At 46.6% G+C, this 18,275-nt stretch overlaps 2 protein-coding genes across 4 annotated transcripts in view; one reads left to right on the top strand and one right to left on the bottom strand.

The window, feature by feature from the left end:
* The window catches only part of GTPBP6 (GTP binding protein 6 (putative)), a 78,013-nt gene extending 61,027 nt beyond the window's left edge, over positions 1–16,986 (bottom strand). Inside the window, exons 1-3 of one of the 2 annotated variants that reach the window (XM_073614589.1) lie at positions 16,613–16,986; positions 12,055–12,192; positions 9,085–9,155 (exon numbers count right to left, since the gene is read on the bottom strand). In XM_073614589.1, the coding sequence (XP_073470690.1) occupies positions 9,085–9,155; positions 12,055–12,192; positions 16,613–16,967 (564 nt within the window). In that variant the 5' untranslated portion in view covers positions 16,968–16,986. Of the gene's footprint in view, positions 1–9,084; positions 9,156–12,054; positions 12,193–13,373; positions 13,519–16,612 lie in introns of those variants that run through there. The other variant, XM_073614590.1, reaches the window with a different exon arrangement.
* Positions 6,792–18,275, top strand: part of LOC141127802 (uncharacterized) — a 32,689-nt gene continuing 21,205 nt past the window's right edge. Inside the window, exon 1 of one of the 2 annotated variants that reach the window (XM_073614594.1) lies at positions 6,792–6,882. The gene's annotated coding sequence lies outside the window, so the exon portion shown is untranslated. The remainder of the gene's footprint in view (positions 6,883–18,275) is intronic. The other variant, XM_073614592.1, reaches the window with a different exon arrangement.

Genomic DNA, 18,275 nt, shown 5'->3' with positions numbered 1-18,275 from the left:
CCCCCTTCCTCAACTGCTGGCATCTGTAGTCAGATGCGGGAGATTGGAAAGGTCCACAGTAATCCTTCTTGTAGATTGGCTTGGCATCACCACCACCATAGGGCTTGCTTTGTTTTGGCTGGAAGGTATACTCTGTCCTCCAAGCCCTTCTTCCCCAAATTTTGAAGGAAGGAGGACTGAAGGGTCTCTTATGAAACCTGGCCCATCTGACTGCCGGGATGGAGGCTGTCATATGTGCCAAGAAAGACATCCCTCTCATTGTGACTGGGAGATTTGTCTGCATCTGTGCCATCCTTTGTCCAATGAGATTGACCTTTTCTTGTGGGAGTGCAATCTTCTCTGTTCCTTAGAACAGATTTTAAGTAGGGGAAAAGTGGTTCAATGTTGTTGGTTATATATTCAAGGGGGTCTCTTGTAATTTTCACACCCAGGTATTTAATAGATGCAACTCTTTGTAGCAGGAGAGAGGCCGCGTCGGAGGAAGGGGATGAGAGGTCGAGAGGAAGAATTTGTGACTTGGACCAATTCATGCTCAATCCCAAATGTTTCCCAAATTCCCCGATGATCTCCAGGACTGTTTGAAGGGAAGGACCAGTGTCCTCAAGATATAGGAGCATATCATCTGTGTATAAACTCAGTTTTTCTGTCAGGGATCCCATGTTTAGCCCTCGTACATTTGGATTCAGCCTAAGGGAAATAGCAAGGGGCTCCACCGCCAGAGCATACAAAAGGGGGGATAACGGACACCCCTGCCGGGTTCCCCGTCCCAGGGGAAAATGGTCGGATGTGCACCCATTCACAACCACTCTAGCTGAGGGGGAGTAATAGAGCAACTTCACCCATTTAATGAAGTTGGGTCCAAATCCAAATCCCCACAGGCATTCCCACAAGTACCCCCATTCCACCGAATCGAATGCTTTTGCGGCGTCTAACGCCACCACCGCCCTGTCTCCCGCATTCTCGTGATCCGCCTGAATGTTCATGTATAAGCGCCGCAAGTTCATGGCTGTATTCTTGCCAGGCATGAACCCCGTCTGATCTGGATGGATTAAGGAAAGCATACTGTGATTAAGACGCATGGCCAATATTTTGGCGAGTATTTTAATATAGGATTCTAGGTGGTGGGGGTCCTTGCCTGGTTTAGGAATGACAATGATTACTGCCCGACGAAGGGATTCAGGAAGGGACCCAGACTCAAATATGTGATTGTAAAATGCCAATAGTTCAGGAATCAGTATTTCTGAGTAGGCTGCATAGAAGTCAAGTGGTATACCATCCCCGCCAGGTGCTTTAGCTGGTGCAAGGGATGCTATGGCCAGTGCTACTTCATCTGTCGTGAGGGGGGCCTCTAGGTCTGTGAGCTGAGATTCTGATAATCGGGGAAAGGGGATGTCTTGGAGAAAGACCTGGGTTTCTTGTTCGGTGACCCGCGCCTTAGAGGAGTATAGATCAGCATAGTACGTTTGAAATGCTTTTGCGACTGATAAAGGGTCTGAGTATGTGATATTGTTGGGGCCCGTGAGTGTAACCACTACTGGAGGGCTCGTGTCTTGTCGAGCCAGATATGCTAGTAATTTACCCGCACGTTCCTCTTGCTCAAAAACCCGCTGACGCACGAAGAAAAGTTACTGCTTAGCTTTCTCAAACTGCAACTGGTCTACGAGACGGGTTTGGATTTTGAGTGCAGATGCTTTTTCCTGTGTAGGTTCATTCTGGAATTCCCTAGTTATCAAATCCAGTCTGTCAGAGGCCTGCCGCAGAAGAGCTTTGGAAGAAATTTTAATTCTGCTTATTCGGGAAGATGCGTACGTGAAGTTTGAATGACTCCCATATCATGCCTATTGGTGCTGTGCCCCTATTAGTGTTAAAGTAAAATTGCCACTCCCTGTGGATGTCCTCTTGGTCTTTTAATGTTGCTAGCCAGAAGGGGTGCAGGCGCCAGGTTCGGGGTCCTACGCTTGGGGCTAGTTGTAGTGTGGCCCAGCATGGGTCACCTAGCCAAATACATTGGACATTGGGGTGTTGTGCCATGTATAGCAATCCCTCAGTGATTAGGGTGGACTTGTATGGAGGGGGGATATAAAATGCCATTATTAAATATTGTAGTCCGTTTAGTGTGCAATGCAGAAAAATGTATCTACCCTGTGGGTCGGTGTGTATCAAAATAATTGCAAATGGGGTAGTTTTGGCTATTAGGATCGAAATTCTACGGGAATACGGAGTGTGGGTGGCATAAAATGCCCAACCTATCCAGGGGCGCTTCAACGCAAGTTGGAGCTGACCTGTAGCATGCGTCTCCACGAGAACTATGATATCTGCTCTGTATAGTTTAAGATTATTGAATATCGCTGTGCGCTTAAGTTTATCCCGGATCCCCCGGATGTTCCAGGACAGAAATTTTATGTTAGCCATACTGACTTAGTGTCTGGTAATGAGATGATAAGCGTAGGCCATAACGTGGGAATACATACCACCACACTCCGCACTGAAACAGGGATAGTTCTGTTTCTTTTCCCGCAAAACAACGATTGTGAATTACCAAATTGAAACTTAAAATATCATTAGACATGTTCCTAACATTTAACATTTCCCCTTACCCCCCTCCCTGCCCTCAGTCTCCCAAACTTGACTGAGGCATACATCCCAAAACTTGTGCAATTACGACATGTTAACAGCATTTATCATTTAAGACGGAGTAATGCACTTTAAACATAACGCCACCGGCGGAAGCCTATTTGGCAACGCCGATGACGATTCAACCGGTACCCTTTGGGTGCGAACAAGTTCTGGAAGTAAATCCAGCAACAGAGAACGTTTGACCTCTGCAACTTACGAACGTAGGTAAGTCGCATAAACCTGAACCTATGCTCCACTGTGGCGACAAGTCTTAGTATGTAGGCACCATCGAGGTTGGAGTCCGTGGTTTATTGTAGCCGTAGGAGAATATGCCTGTCTCTGCTTGCTTAAGTGGGGGGAGAAAAACGAGTAGTTCCCTATTCAAAGTTATGTGAATTCTCCAGTTGGGATATGTCCACTTTGAAACCCGCTTTCAGATAATGTTATACAAACCGGGTATGTAAGTTTCAAAGCACGCTGTAAGTTGAGGGATCATAATGGCGGAATTCAAGTTATGGGGCAAATAAACATAGGGGCCACATGGTATACGGGCCTGAGGCCTTAGTCGTTTGCAGACTCGAATTTCGGTTATCCAAGTATAGTTAGTGTGTGCTCGGGCCGTATGCAATAAAAAGCAGTGAACATGGCAGTCACGGGTAGAAGATTGTCTAGGGGATTAAGAGCAGGCACTTACATTATTAACAGGACGAGAAGACAGTCAGACTGATTCCTTGCAGCATCACGTTGATCTATCCATTCTGATGCCAGGGTAGGGTCCTCAAAGAAGTGCACTCAGTCCTCTCCGACTACATGGAGGCGAGCTGGGAATAGCATTGCATACTTGATGTGGTGGGCTCTTAAGCGGCGTTTAACTTCTGTGAACCGAGCTCGCTGTCTCTGCACCTCTGCAGAGAAGTCCGGGAATGCCGAGATGAATCTGGACTGGAAAGGGATGTTACCTTTGATCCTAGCCATGCGGAGTACAGCATCACGGTCTTTAAAGTTCAACAGTTTCGCTATAAAGGTGCGGGGTGGTGCTCCCTCAGGTGGGCGGCGTGCCGGCATCCTGTGAGCCCGCTCCACCACAAATGTACCAGAGAAGGCGTCTCTGCCGTATGCAGCAATCAGAAGCTGCTCAAGGAAGGTGGCAGGGTCTGTACCTTCTGAGCCCTCTGGTAGCCCAATAAAACGCAGATTGGACCTGCGGGACCGGTTCTCGAGGTCATCATGCTTCTGTGCAAGTTGTTGCAGCTGATGCTGCAAATCCTCATGAGAGTGTTGTAAGGGGTATAGTGTGTCCTCCGCCCGCCCAATCCTGGTTTCAGCTTCGGTGACCCGCTCCCTCAGTTTGGTCATATCATGTCTGATTAATGAGATGTCCACTTTTACTTCCTCTATTTTAGTCGTCAGGGTGGTCTGGCAGAGTGAAATAGCCTCAAGCATCTTTGCCGTTCCATCTGCCTCCTGGCTCTGTGCGAGGGGCCGCGTGTGCTGCTGGCGCGGCGCCATCTTGCTCCTCTGTGTCCCGCTCCGTCCTCCGGTATCTTTCAAGAGATGAGGAGGCTGCAGTGTTTCTTTTCGGAGGGGACATGGTTCGGTTTGTATGTGCTGCTGATACCCACGGTTCTGATGTGAATTTTGCCCGTTTTAAGGTGCAGGATGGGGGTATAAGGATTACCACGAGCGGAGCTCCAGTCTCTCACGTCCTCTCACATCGCTGTCCAGGCCACGCCCCCCGTTCCTTGGAACAGATAGTGTAACCCAGGACGAAGATTTGAGAAGAAGCGAGATTGGACTTCTCCATATTGATAATCCATCCTAACTGGGATAACCACTGTTGTGTCACTTCCAGTAGTTTTTTTGTTGGTGCTATGAACAGCAAGTCGCCCAACTATGGGATAATTATGGATTTCAGACTTAACGCCGCAAGGGACTCTGCCAGCATCTTAGTAAAGATCCTCGAGGCAGAGGAGTGGCCAAAGGGTAAGGCTCGGCTTTGAAAGTGATAGATCCTTTCCGCTATTTGTACTGCCGTTCAGATAAATTTTTGTGAGCTTTCTTTGGTGGGAATGTGTAGATAGCCATCCTTTAAGTCTATCGTTGCCATGAAACAATCCCTTTGGAGTAGATTCCTGACTGAGTATATTGACTCCATTCGAAATTTTTTGTACCGTATGGCTGCGTTTAATGGCTTTAGATTGAAGATCAGGCAGTATCTGCCTGAAGGTTTCTGTACCAAAAACCCTTTCCTTTTTCCCGTTTTGGGACTGGTATTAGGACCTTTTAGTTTACCAATTCCCCTATGAGTTCCAGTAAGGACTGGGTTTTTGCCGGCTCCCTGGATAACTAGGTAATTAGTACTCTCACAGGAGACCTTTTACTGAACTCCAAGGCATAACCACTTTCGATTACTCCCGACGAAACTGTTGGAGGTTAGTTTTTGCCACTGGGGAAGGAATTTTGGCCAGGATGGTTAAAGAGCACATTTGTCCTTGGCCTCCCCTTCTGGGCGGACCAGTACTTTTTTGGTTTACCCTTGTCATGATCTCTGGTTTGTCCCCTATAGGGACGACATTTTTTTTGGGGGGGAAAGGACTTCTTCCTAACGGGAAGGTCTTCTTCCTATCTGCCATAAGCTCTAAGGCTTCAGCTGAGAGTCGAAGAGAAATTTGCTTGAAAAAAGGAATCTCATGGGCTGTATCTCCTGTATCCCCAAGTTTTGAGCCAAAAGGGCTCTCCTGGCTGCAACTGATAGCGAGGCTGCTCTGGCTGACAGCTTCACTGACTCAGCTGAGGCGTCCACAATAAAGCCTACTGCTTTAAAGAGCATGGGGAAAGATTAACAACTTCTCCCTGGGTGTACCAGCCATCAGATGCTCTTGCAGCTGTTTTAACCAAAATTCTAAATTTCTAGCTACACAAGTCGTTGCTAGCGCCGGTCTCAGATTGGCCATAGAGTTATCCCATGATCTTTTTAAGATCATGTCGCCTCTTTTAACTATAGGGTGCCCCAAGTCTTTAAAGGCCAGGTTGGAGTGTTTTGACACTTTTGCTAGGGGGAGCATCTAGTTTTGGGCACTGGTTCCAGACTGAGTTTGGGTCCTTATCGAAGGGAAACCTTTTTAGGCTACTTGAACAGAAGGGCCTCTTTTCTGGTTCTGACCACTCCTTAAGTACCAAGTCTGACATGACTTGGTGCTCCGGGAATACCTTGGGTTTCTTTTTATTTAGCCCTTGGTACATTTTTATCGTGCCTTGAGATTAGAGTTTTTTCTTCCCTAATATCTAAGGTATCATAGATTGCTCCCAGCAGTTCATCCACTTCCTTTTGGGAAAGCCTGAACTTGGTAGATTTTGAGGCTTCTTCCTGAACCTCCCCCAGCCCCGAATCTGATTAGGAGGAATCCAGGTCAGCAATTTTAAGGGGGAATACTCTCGAAAAGGCTTTCATGAGCCTGAAGCTACCAGAGTAGGGGGGGGTGGACATCTGACCGAGCTGACTGACGGCCGTGCTTGGGACTTGTGCATCCGCAATAAACTTTCAGAATGATTGGAAGGTGGATTGCACTTCATCCTTGAAGGAGCAGAGGAATTTTGAAAATGGGGAATCCTCCTCGGTTTTTATCACGGCTGGGATGCATGCGGGACATAAATTTTTAGTGTAGCTAGATGAAAGCTTTGCGTCATAAGGAAGGACACTTGTCTGTTTTTGTAAAAATTAACAAAGTGTAGCGCTAAAGGATGACATGCCTAGTGCGATGTGCATAAGTGAATGTTAAACAGCACTAAAAATGAAAAATATAAATACAATAAATGAACAGTGAATAAACTGATGTAGAAAGTCACTCGAAGATATCCATAAATGATGATAAATATAAATTAATATATTCACAGTCTGAATACAGCTTGCAAACAGTATGGAATCACAAGGATTGTGATGCAACAGACTGGAACTCAAAAAAAAGATAACAAAAGTGTGCATAGACAATATTAGGTGTGGATAGATTCCCCGTCTGGATGAGGATAAAGATAAGTCTTGCAAACAGTGACCAAATCTAATTGTGAGAAGAACCACCACCCGATAAAGGGGAGGCTTACCGTAAAGTTTGAACACGTCAGGGCATACGCTCTGCGTGTCAAACAAGCTTATATACAGTGGGATGGACTCTGGACCGATGTCCTCAGGCAGGCGTCCGCCAAAGATAGCCAAGTTGGAATCACAGGGGATGTGGTGCAACAAGCAGACCGGAGCTCAGATGTCCACAGGTATGAAAAGAATATCCTTCCTGCTGCACACCAGAGTCCATCCCACTGTATATAAGCTTGTTTGACACGCAGAGCGTATGCCCTGACGCGTTCAAACTTTCCGGTAAGCCTCCCCTTTATCCGGTGGTGGTTCTTCTCACAATTAGATTTGGTCACTGTTTGCAAGACTTATCTTTATCCTCATCCAGACGGGGAATCTATCCACACCTAATATTGTCTATGCACACTTTTGTTATCTTTTGTTTTAGTTCCAGTCTGTCGTATCACAATCCTTGTGATTCCATACTGTTTGCAAGCTGTATTCAGACTGTGAATATATTCATTTATATTTATCATCATTTATGGATATCTTCGAGTGACTTTCTACATCAGTTTATTCACTATTCATTTATTGTATTTATATTTTTCATTTTTAGTGCTGTTTAACATTCACTTATGTACATCGCACTAGGCACGTCATCCTTTAGCGCTACACTTTGTTAATTTTTGTTTGTAATACCAATTTTCACATGTGGTGTGTTAGCTGCTGTTTTTGGAGCAGCGCGGAATTAATTGGTTGTTATTTCTGTTTGTCTGTTTTTGTAGCTGCTTTTTCTTATCTGGAAGATTCTTTCTGATCGGGGACAAGAAAGGAAGAGAAGGGGGAATCTGTTTAATAAGACCCAAGCTAGCAGCGCTTCCTCCCGGTGCCCTGTTAAGATGCCCAAAAGAGCTACTAAAGAAGGTTCCCCCCCCCCCCGGGGCCTTCCTAGCTCTCCCTTCTAAAAACAAAAAAACAGTGCACAGGAAAAAAGCTCTGGTCACTGTCAGCCTACCTGCGATGAGCCGGTGTTTGCCTCTCCCGAAGCGTGGGATGCCTCCATGTTGGCTCCTTGCTTTCCGGCTGCTGGCGCATAAAGGCCGTGCTGTAGCGACTTTAATACACCGGCTCGGCCCTCCCCTTGCTCTCTGTATGGAGACCAGAACCACAACCTCATCACGGCGTGCAGTGATGACGTCCTATCCACCCGAAGCGACGCCCAGCATTTTCCTGGGATTCGCAGTGTCCTGCGGCAAGGAAGCCGAGCCTTCTCACCACCGTCACCGCTCGCCCATCACTGCCTTCTCCCTCACTGGGCCCAGAGAGAGAAGGGGAGGGGGTTCCTCCAGGCAACACGTTTCCTCCAGACTGAGGAAACACAAAAAACTGACCAGGTGCCTGAGGGACCGCCTTTTAAAGAGCTATGGGCAATGTGTTTCCTATCCAGTGGGAGGAGCTCCATCTCTCAGGGGCTGTCCTGGAAGACGACTGGGGGAAAGGGGGAATAATGGCACCCAGCGATCAATAAACATGAGCTTCTGGTGCCTGGCCAGAATCGCCTACTCACCAATAAGTCTTCAGAGGCAGGGCAAACAGAGAAAAAAAAACAAAAAAACAGTGGCACCAGACATGAAAGTGCTCCACAGCTAACTTAACCGGTACATAGTCTAAAAAGTCCCCGCATGGAGCCCAGGGCATGGTCACTTCCAGGTTCACATTCAATCATCCAATCCAGCTATATCAGGTTGTGGTACAGTCTAAAAGCCAGGCTATTTATTATTGCGCCAGATAGCTGCCAGCCACTGGATAAAACCAGCAGCAACAGTTTTATGTAGATGAAGTTTGATTGAAGAAATGTAGCTAGAAAAAAATTCAAAGGCTAACCTTTACATAAACAAAAGCTAAAAAGTGATGTCCATTCTCCTAGGACAGTGGTTCTCAACCTGTCCTCAAGTACCCCCAACAGGCCATGTTTTCAGGTTTTCCTTTACTTTGCACAGCTGCTTAAAATCAATATCAATGACATGGTCTTGATAAGAGCTATTTTATCTAAGGTAAGTTCCCAAAACACAGCCCGTTGGGGATACTTGAGGACTGAGGTTGAGAACCACTGTCCTAGGACACTAGCAAAAAACTGAGGCATGCTGGTAATAAGAAGGGTGATATCCTGGGCTGGCCTACAGTCTACCGCTTTCCAATCCTTTTGTAGGCAGCAGTATAACTCAAAGGTTTTAGACTTCATCTCTCTCAAAGGAAGAAAAATATAGATCTGCCCAACTCATTTGCTCATCTACTGAAACTATTTTAGACACAGTTATATGATTTAATAGTTATTAATGCATGAATTTAGTTTGAATTATGTCATTTGCAATTTTTAAGTATTTCATATATTGCAGCTTTACCTCACTCAAAGGAGATAGTCTTTCAACGTTCAAAAAAACTGCAGTGATCTGAGGATTCCCTTTAATCTTTTCTAAAAAAGGAAAAAAAGAAACCGGGGTTACAAATTTAAATATTAAAGCCGATTTCCAGGAATTCAGCAGGCATACTATGAGTTAAATCTAACGAGGTGCATGCCACTTCCTGTATTTATCTGACAGGTTTATTGCACTCCAGCTAAGTCACTTGGGACAAGCACACAGAAAAGCACACAGCAGCTATGCCTGCTGCTGCCCATTCACAGAAGCATTTGTATTTTTTGAATGAACGAGTTCATATAATACAAAGGCTTCAGTGATTGGGCGGGGATAGCTATCTTTCTGGAGCACAATAAACTTGTCAGATGTAAAAAACAGAGATAAGTCCAGGAAGTGGCATGCACCTCATTGGACTTAACTCATAGTATGTCTGCAGTTTTATCAATGTTACTGATTTCCTGGAGTGGGGCTTTAACTTAGGAAACAGATTGAGTTATTGTACTACACACTTCACTGATGACAGCAGTTTTTAAAGTACCCAACAGTCAAACAAGAAAAAAAAAGTTTGTCTGTGCATCTTGGTGTAGGAGACTACAGAAAGATTTTATGCCATTAACCCCTCCTTTGTTCCTTCACACGATTCTGCAGCCAAGGCAGTGATTAAAAGCAGCCAAAATAAAAACAATTCGCAATTTTTCATTGGAAACCCCGCAACTTCTCCCTTCCCTCAAAAAGTTAAGAGAAGTGTGGAACAAGAAAAAAAAAAAAAAAAAAAAAAAAACACACACAACTACATACTCCCCTAGGTGTTGGCAGCATCGGTCCAATGCTGCAGCTGTCCCCGACAGCTCTAAAACTGAGAACCAAGTGATCACGTGACTGCTGAGCGCGCAGAGCGGTGACTATAAGACACCGGCTCCCTGCTCCGCCCCTCCAGCGCAGCTAGAGTGGCTGACTCAGGCGCTCAGCGGCGAGCTGAGACCACTGCCGGTCAGGCATCTGGATAAATCCCAACAGAGCCTGGACTGGCTCTGTGACATCAGCCGATAATGGGCTTTATTTAGCCCAATTTAGGTCAAAGGAGTGCAAAACTAAGTGCGCTCCTGTGAGCCAGAGCTTAGGCCATGCTTTAAATCTACATATAGGTTAGGGATGCACCGTAATTTCAGCCGCTGAAACATATTGGCTGAAAATGGCCTTTTCGGCAATTTGCCGAAAGAGAAATCACGCCGATAATGGCGCAGAAAATGGGGCAGGGCCTGGATGGGGACGCCCCTCATGCCGCCCATTACGGGGGGCGTCGTTAGGACCGATCCTAGGCGGGTGCAGTTCACCTGGGCGCCACAGAGGTGGGGGCGCTGAAGCGCCAGAGTGCTCCCCTCCATCCTCCTCCTCTCCTTGTCTGTGTCGAAAGGCGGCTCTCCCCGCCGTGTTTGTCCTGGGGAATCTGTACTAATGTACCATGTCCCCAGTCTCTGACCATCTCCTGTACCATGTCCCCAGTCTCTGACCATCTCCTGTACCATGTCCCCAGTGACCATCTCCTGTACCATGTCCCCAGTCTCTGACCATCTCCTGTACCATGTCCCCAGTCTCTGACCATCTCCTGTACCATGTCCCCAGTCTCTGACCATCTCCTGTACCATGTCCCCAGTCTCTGACCATCTCCTGTACCATGTCCCCAGTCTCTGACCATCTCCTGTACCATGTCCCCAGTCTCTGACCATCTCCTGTACCATGTCCCCAGTCTCTGACCATCTCCTGTACCATGTCCCCAGTCTCTGACCATCTCCTGTACCATGTCCCCAGTCTCTGACCATCTCCTGTACCATGTCCCCAGTCTCTGACCATCTCCTGTACCATGTCCCCAGTCTCTGACCATCTCCTGTACCATGTCCCCAGTCTCTGACCATCTCCTGTACCATGTCCCCAGTCTCTGACCATCTCCTGTACCATGTCCCCAGTCTCTGACCATCTCCTGTACCATGTCCCCAGTCTCTGACCATCTCCTGTACCATGTCCCCAGTCTCTGACCATCTCCTGTACCATGTCCCCAGTCTCTGACCATCTCCTGTACCATGTCCCCAGTCTCTGACCATCTCCTGTACCATGTCCCCAGTCTCTGACCATCTCCTGTACCATGTCCCCAGTCTCTGACCATCTCCTGTACCATGTCCCCAGTCTCTGACCATCTCCTGTACCATGTCCCCAGTCTCTGACCATCTCCTGTACCATGTCCCCAGTCTCTGACCATTTCCTGTACCATGTCCCCAGTCTCTGACCATCTCCTGTACCATGTCCCCAGTGACCATCTCCTGTACCATGTCACAAGTGACCATCTCCTGTACCATGTCCCCAGTCTCTGACCATCTCCTGTACCATGTCCCCAGTCTCTGACCATCTCCTGTACCATGTCCCCAGTCTCTGACCATCTCCTGTACCATGTCCCCAGTCTCTGACCATCTCCTGTACCATGTCCCCAGTCTCTGACCATCTCCTGTACCATGTCCCCAGTCTCTGACCATCTCCTGTACCATGTCCCCAGTCTCTGACCATCTCCTGTACCATGTCCCCAGTCTCTGACCATCTCCTGTACCATGTCCCCAGTCTCTGACCATCTCCTGTACCATGTCCCCAGTCTCTGACCATCTCCTCTACCATGTCCCCAGTCTCTGACCATCTCCTAGTGTTTACAGCCTGTTGTACTGCTCGTCACCATGCATGCCATCAGCCACTGCCCTAGAGTATAATGGGCTGAGCAACAATGCCTGACCTGTCATAGAAAAAATAAAAAATAAATCAAGCGCCTATAAGGTAATATGTCTCAAGATTACTGGTGATGTCTTACCTTCAGGAGCTGGTCTATTTTTATGGTATTTTCTTTAGTTCCATATCCTACTAGATCCAAATATACTGCAAAAAGCATAAGTGTAAACAACATTTTTAACATATTACCTGTAAGAGTCTGAAAGTTCCCTTTTCCAAAAATGTGTTTCTGATCAGGTGATTTTGTAGACATGATTAGCTTATCCACAACTATCCAGTTAGGAATGCTGTGTACTAGAGCGACTGCTTCAGCGACCAAAAGTTCAGCTGGAGAAAAAGACAAGGCCATTGGTAAAGATAGTTTATGGAATTCTACTCTGCAATTCACATTGGATTCTAATGCTAACATGTATCATAAACACCAGCACTTACAGTATTTAAATAAAATTCTCATTCAAGCGAAGCTAGCAGTCTTACCAGCAGAAGGTAGAACTCATATGTATGGCTTTTAGAGGAAAATTGTGTAAACACTACAAATATTGTAAAATGAAAGCAGGGCCTCGTAGGATAGAAGACCCCTTTCACACTGGGGCACTTTTCAGGCAATTTAGTGCTAAAAATAGCACCTGCAAAGCTCCTGAAAAGCACCTCTCAAGCCAACCCAGTGTGAAAGCCCGAGGGCTTTCACACTGGGGCGGTGCACTTGCAGGATGGGGAAAAAGAAAAAAAAGTCCCGCAAGCAGCATCTTTGGGGCGGTGGGGGAGTGGTGTATACACCGCTCCTTCACCACCCCTGTCCATTTAAATGAATGGGCAGCGCTGCCAAAATGCCTGAAAATCTCTTGGGCAGCGCCGCAACACGGGCGCCATTAACACTTTATTCAGCCGCTAGCGGAGGTTAAAAGCGCCACGCTAGCGGCCGAAACGCACCGCTATAACAGCGGTAAAGTGCCGCTAAAACTAGTGGCGCTTTACCGCTGATGCCCCAGTGTGAAAGGGGTCTAAAGCATGTTTATGAATTGTCATTCAACATTTTAAACATTAGCTAATGTTCCTATAAAGTTTTCGTTTGCTATCGGACGATGCTGCTTAGAATGGAGACAGATCTGTGATTGACATTGCTGGACTCTGCCTGCTATGAGGGCACACCCACAGACATGCTCCCAAGCTGTGCTTCCTTTGTCCACAGACACACACAGCACAGCTAGCCGCCCCGCCCGGGCATAGTATTTGACTGACAGCAGTGGGAGCCAATGGCTCCTGCTGCCTCCACAAAGCCTGTGAGAGTGAAGAGAGCCACTACAGACGAGCACAGTGCTACACTGAGTAAGGGCTCAGGTAAGTATAAGGGGCAGACTGATGCCTACAAAATGTTACCTATATGCAGGGAATGCATTGAAGTAAAAAATGTTTAGGCTTTTGAACCACTTTACCCCTAAACTCAAGTTTAGGAGCTGTAGTGTGTATGAAGCCTTAGGTTATGTTGCTATTGGCCAAATGCTACTCACTAGTCCTGTATATACCACCGCCAAAATTTGTAGTAGTGAGTTCCGTCCCAGGGCTGTTTAAACACACGTGCCTGGTTTTGATCATCTGTGCCACGCTGCAAAGATGGGGGACTCTGTGGCGAAAAGGCATCTTTAGTTATGTATTCTTGTTACATCTGTTATCTGTCATTATTTAATTAAATGTTCTACTTATAAGTATTTGTATGATCTCTCTTTGCACATCTCAAATAAAACCCCAAAAACAAACTATCATGTAGCCTTAATAAAAAAGGTGTGGCATACTGATTAAATAGGTTATCGTCTATAGACCGATTATTCTATCAAAATAGAGAGATTGAAAGAAAAATCAAGTATTGAGGTGTGTATGGCCACTATAAGGCTGACCATATACTACTGTACATTCTCCTTAAGACAGTGGTTCTCAACTCCAGTCCTCGGGACCCACCAACAGGCCAGATTTTAAGTATTACCTTGGGGGAGTTGCAGACTAGAATACTGCAATTACTGAGCAGCAAGTGATATCACCTGTGATGTATTTCAGCTATCTTGCAAACCTGACCTGTTGGTGGGTCCTGAGGACTGGAGTTGAGAAACACTGCCTTAAGATCTACCTATACACACATTCAGATGGTAGTGTATGGCCAACTTTAGATGTGAAGCCCCAGTTAACATCTGTGTAGTGCCTTCTTTTTAGGCACACTACCATTGAGCTCTATTAGGCTGCATTCACACCTGATCGTAGCGTTTTTGAGCGTTTTTCCGGCTTTTTTTGCAAATTGCGTGTTTTTATACAGCGTTTTTGAGCTTTGGCATTTTTTTTTTAGTAGCCAATAAAGAAAACTATTATATGTTGCATCATTTGTTGCTAGGCATTTTAGCTTTTCCATTATCTAACATTTCTTTTCGTTAGGGTAGGGGGTTGGAATTAAAGTGATACTAAAGTCTCTTTTTTTTTTAGTTAAAAATAACAAACTTGCTATACTTATAAACTCCTCTGTGTAGTGGTTTTGCACAGAGCAGCCCAGATCCTCCTATTCTTGGGTCCCTCTTCAGTGCTCCTGGCCCCTCCCCTCCTGTTGAGTGCCCCCAGAGCAAGTAGCTTGCTCTGGGGGCACCCGAGCCGCAGCTCCCTGTGTCCATTCAGACACAGAGCCGCGACCCAGCCTCACCCCCTTTCATAGGCTCACTAACTGGTTGTCAGCAGTGGGAACCAAAGGCGCCACGCTATCTTCTCAGCCAAGGAGGGGGCTATATTAATAATTAATTATTATAAATAATGTAATATTTTTGTAAGGTTAGGAGTTATTATTTATGTATTATTAATTTAGGTTATACGTGATGATTTTTAGCTATTTGTGTCTTTGTTATACATGTATTTATATAATATTACCTGTTTTTTTTTAATTTGAGAAAAAAAAAAAAAAAAGGTGCAAAAAAGTGCGAATGCGCACACAAACACACCAAAAACGCTCAAATCTGCCCGGTTCGAGCTACAAATAAGTTCCAGAACTTTTTTGAGCCTTAGGCGTTTGGCTTCAGGCGACTTGGAATGGAGATGTGAACCATAGAGAATTGATTTTTTTTTTTCTCCTCTAGCATTTTGGAGCTTTAAGCTACAAAACGCTGAGGTGTAAATGAGGCCTTGTGTTTTGATGACAGCGCAACAAAGTCCTTCATGCTGCATCTTAACTGTCCTATCATCAAAATACACCTTCTACAGAGGTCAATTGCAGTGCACCTAAAACAGCATGCACCACAAACATGTGAGCCAGCCCTTAGCCCAGGGATATGCAATTAGCGGACCTCCAGCTGTTGCACAACTACAAGTCCCATAAGGCAAAGCAAGACACAGACAGCGGCATAATGGGACTTGTAGTTTTGCAACAGCTGGAGGTCCGCTAATTGCATATTCCTGCTTAGCCTAAGTTCACACTGATTCGGTGTGAATTTAATCCGTTTTGGTGTGCGATCTTGTGGTCCAGGGATGGGAGGTGAAGAACAAAACAAAGACTTGCAGAAAACGTACAGGAATTGTGTTACATTAGGACAGATAAAAGTTTTGCATGCAGTTACCATTCTAGTCTATGGGACTAAAAATCGCACCAGACCCCTCTAAACTTGCAAAGGATCCTTTAAAAAAAAAAAAAAAAAAAATTGCATCAGAATCGCACTGCATATACGTGATTGGCCTCCTTGGAAACTAATGTTATTTCACTTGTCATTCGATTCCATGCGGTTTAGAACGCATCAGTGTGAAGCAGGACTAAGCCCTCGTTCACACTGATAGCGGCTTTGAAATCAAGCAACTTCATTGCACGACCTTCAGTGCACGATTTCAAAGACGCATGTCAGCGCCACTGCGAAGACATCTATGCGGCTTCATGCACAGATGTCTAAGCACGTTGCACCCGAAATCGCCAAAAGTAGCGCAGAAACTACTTTTTCAAATCGATGCGGAACTGCAAAGTTAAGTGTCGCACCGATTCGAACACAGCCTTTGCAGACAATAGGGTGCCACTTGACCTGTTAAATTGCATGAAAAGTCGCACCGGTGTGAACGGGGGCTAAGGGTAAGCCTAGGATCACACTGATGTGGTGCAAGCTAAATACGTTTTGCAATGTGATGTCAAGGAGCAGCTGGATGTGGTTCAGAAGCAATTCTTATGAGTTTTTTTTTTTCATGCAATTTGGTTACTAGTCTGTCTCTCCGGCCACGGGCAAGGGATGGGAGAGAAGGTACAAAAACTTAAAGAAAACTACTGGAGCCGTATGGTCATATCAGCAATAAGGATGAGCTCAGGCGTGTTCGCAACTCCACGTGCCCGTGCCCCCCAGGAAGCTGACACTCGCAGTGCTAATTACAGGCAGTGAGACATTTCCCAGTCCGCGGCTGCACAGATTGGGAAATGTCTCACTGCCTGTGATTAGTGCTGCGGAGTGTCAGCTTCCTGGCGGGGGCGGGCACGTGGAGTTGCGAACACGTCTGAGCTCATCCTCAATAAGCAATCTGCATGTGATTTCCATTCAAGTCTATGTAGTTCTAAATGGCACTGCACTAAACTTGCATAGGACCCCTTCTAAAATCACATTGCATATATGTGAACGGCCTCCAAAAACTTGCATCGTGCGATTCCAGAACCCATCAGAAATCACATGAGAGTGAATCAGGGCTCAATGAGAAGTCCTCCACAGTGGAAGTAGTCCTCACAGCCCCCTCTAATGGTCATTATTATTATTACCAGTGGTGTCATGCAGCTTCTTAGCCCCCCATTTAACATCTGGATGTACAATGAAAATCTTCTGCGACCCATGGAGGGCGGGCGACTGAGAAAGCAGAAGCTCCTCCACATCCTCGTCTTCCTCCCCGTCGTTCGACCCCCCTCCATCCCAGCCCCCCGCTATCGGAGCCTTCCTACACGGCGTGCCCTTCCACAGAGTGCGGAGCCCCAAGGCGTCCAGACGCTCAGGACCGAGGAACGACACCACGTGACTGCCATACCGAGAGCAGCCCGGGGAGAAGGCGACCCTCCGCACCACGTGACATGCCCTCACCACCCCCAGCAGTCGGCGGAGGGACATCGTACACAAGCCCATGCTCCATGTGCGTCATGTGACCTGCCTCTTACACCACGTGCTGAGGGGGCGGGGACTCTGGTCATGTGGTTGGGGTCATAACATATCTCCGTATTTAGAACCAGTACCAGTGTAGTTAGAGCGAGCGGAAACCCTCCTTACAATTTAGGCTTCTTAGCCATCTGTTGTATTGCTCCATAGGCTCAAGCTACAGTTTGCAACAATGATTACCTCAGATTATTGTCATGTATCTTTTTTTTTTTAACCACTTTCTCTCTAGAAGATTTACCCCCCTTCATGATCAGGCCATTTTTTTTTTTCGATATGGCACTGCGTTACTTTAACCTCTTGCCGACCAGCCGTTGTCATTATATTGCGGCAGGCCAGCTGGTTCCCGCGAATCGGTGTAGCTGTATAACGGCTCTTTTAAGAGCTAAGCGGGCACGTGCCCGCTGCACGGCAGGGGAGTTGATGCACGTGGCTGGCGGCCGTGATGTCCACCGGCCACCTGCGTTCGCTCCACAGAGAGCCAGAATGGGGAACTGTCAATGTAAACAAACAGATCCCCGTTCTGACAGGGGAGTAGAGAGAGATCTTCTGTTCCTAGTGATCAGGAGCGGCGATCTGTCTCCTCCTCCAGTTACTATACTCCCCCACACAGTTAGAAAGAAGCTCCCAGGAAACACATTTAACCCCTTGATCACCCCTAGTGTTAAAGTGGTTGTAAACCCTTTACAACCACTTTTCACTACAGGTAAGCCTATAATAAGGCTTTCCTGTAGGTACCGTGGATATCTCCTAAGCCTGCACGGTTTAGGAGATATCCCCTGTGTCAGCATGTGCCAACGTCATCGGCACATGAGCACTGAAGCAACGGCTCATTTGTGCCATTGCTTCAGCTGACGTGTGCCGTTACCGGCGGCTCCGATGCGCTTGCGTGGGAGTGACGTCATCGCGGCTCTGGCCAATCACAGCGCCAGGGCCCGCGATACCCAGAAATAACTCTGGGAGACATGTCGCCGGTCAGAACAGTGTGCCGGGATTGCTGCGGGGGCTTCGATCTAAGGTGAGTATTTAATAATGAGCTAGTATGCTATGCATTATGCCTTTGTCTTGCAGATTTTTTTTTTTTTTAATGGGTTTACAACCACTTTAAAGCGGTTGTATACCCACAAAAACAAACCTCAAAGGCATAATGAGCTAGTATGCACTGCATACTAGCTCATTATGAAATACCTTAGAACAAAGCGCCGGCATCACCTCCCGGTCACCGCTGAGGAAGCTGACATGTTCCTTCAGCGTTTCTTCCGGGTTCGCAACTCCAGCACT

The sequence above is a fragment of the Aquarana catesbeiana genome, linkage group LG02 (genome assembly GCF_042186555.1).
Source record: "Aquarana catesbeiana isolate 2022-GZ linkage group LG02, ASM4218655v1, whole genome shotgun sequence".
Lineage (NCBI taxonomy): Eukaryota > Metazoa > Chordata > Amphibia > Anura > Ranidae > Aquarana > Aquarana catesbeiana.
This window is presented reverse-complemented; position numbering and strand designations above follow the sequence as displayed.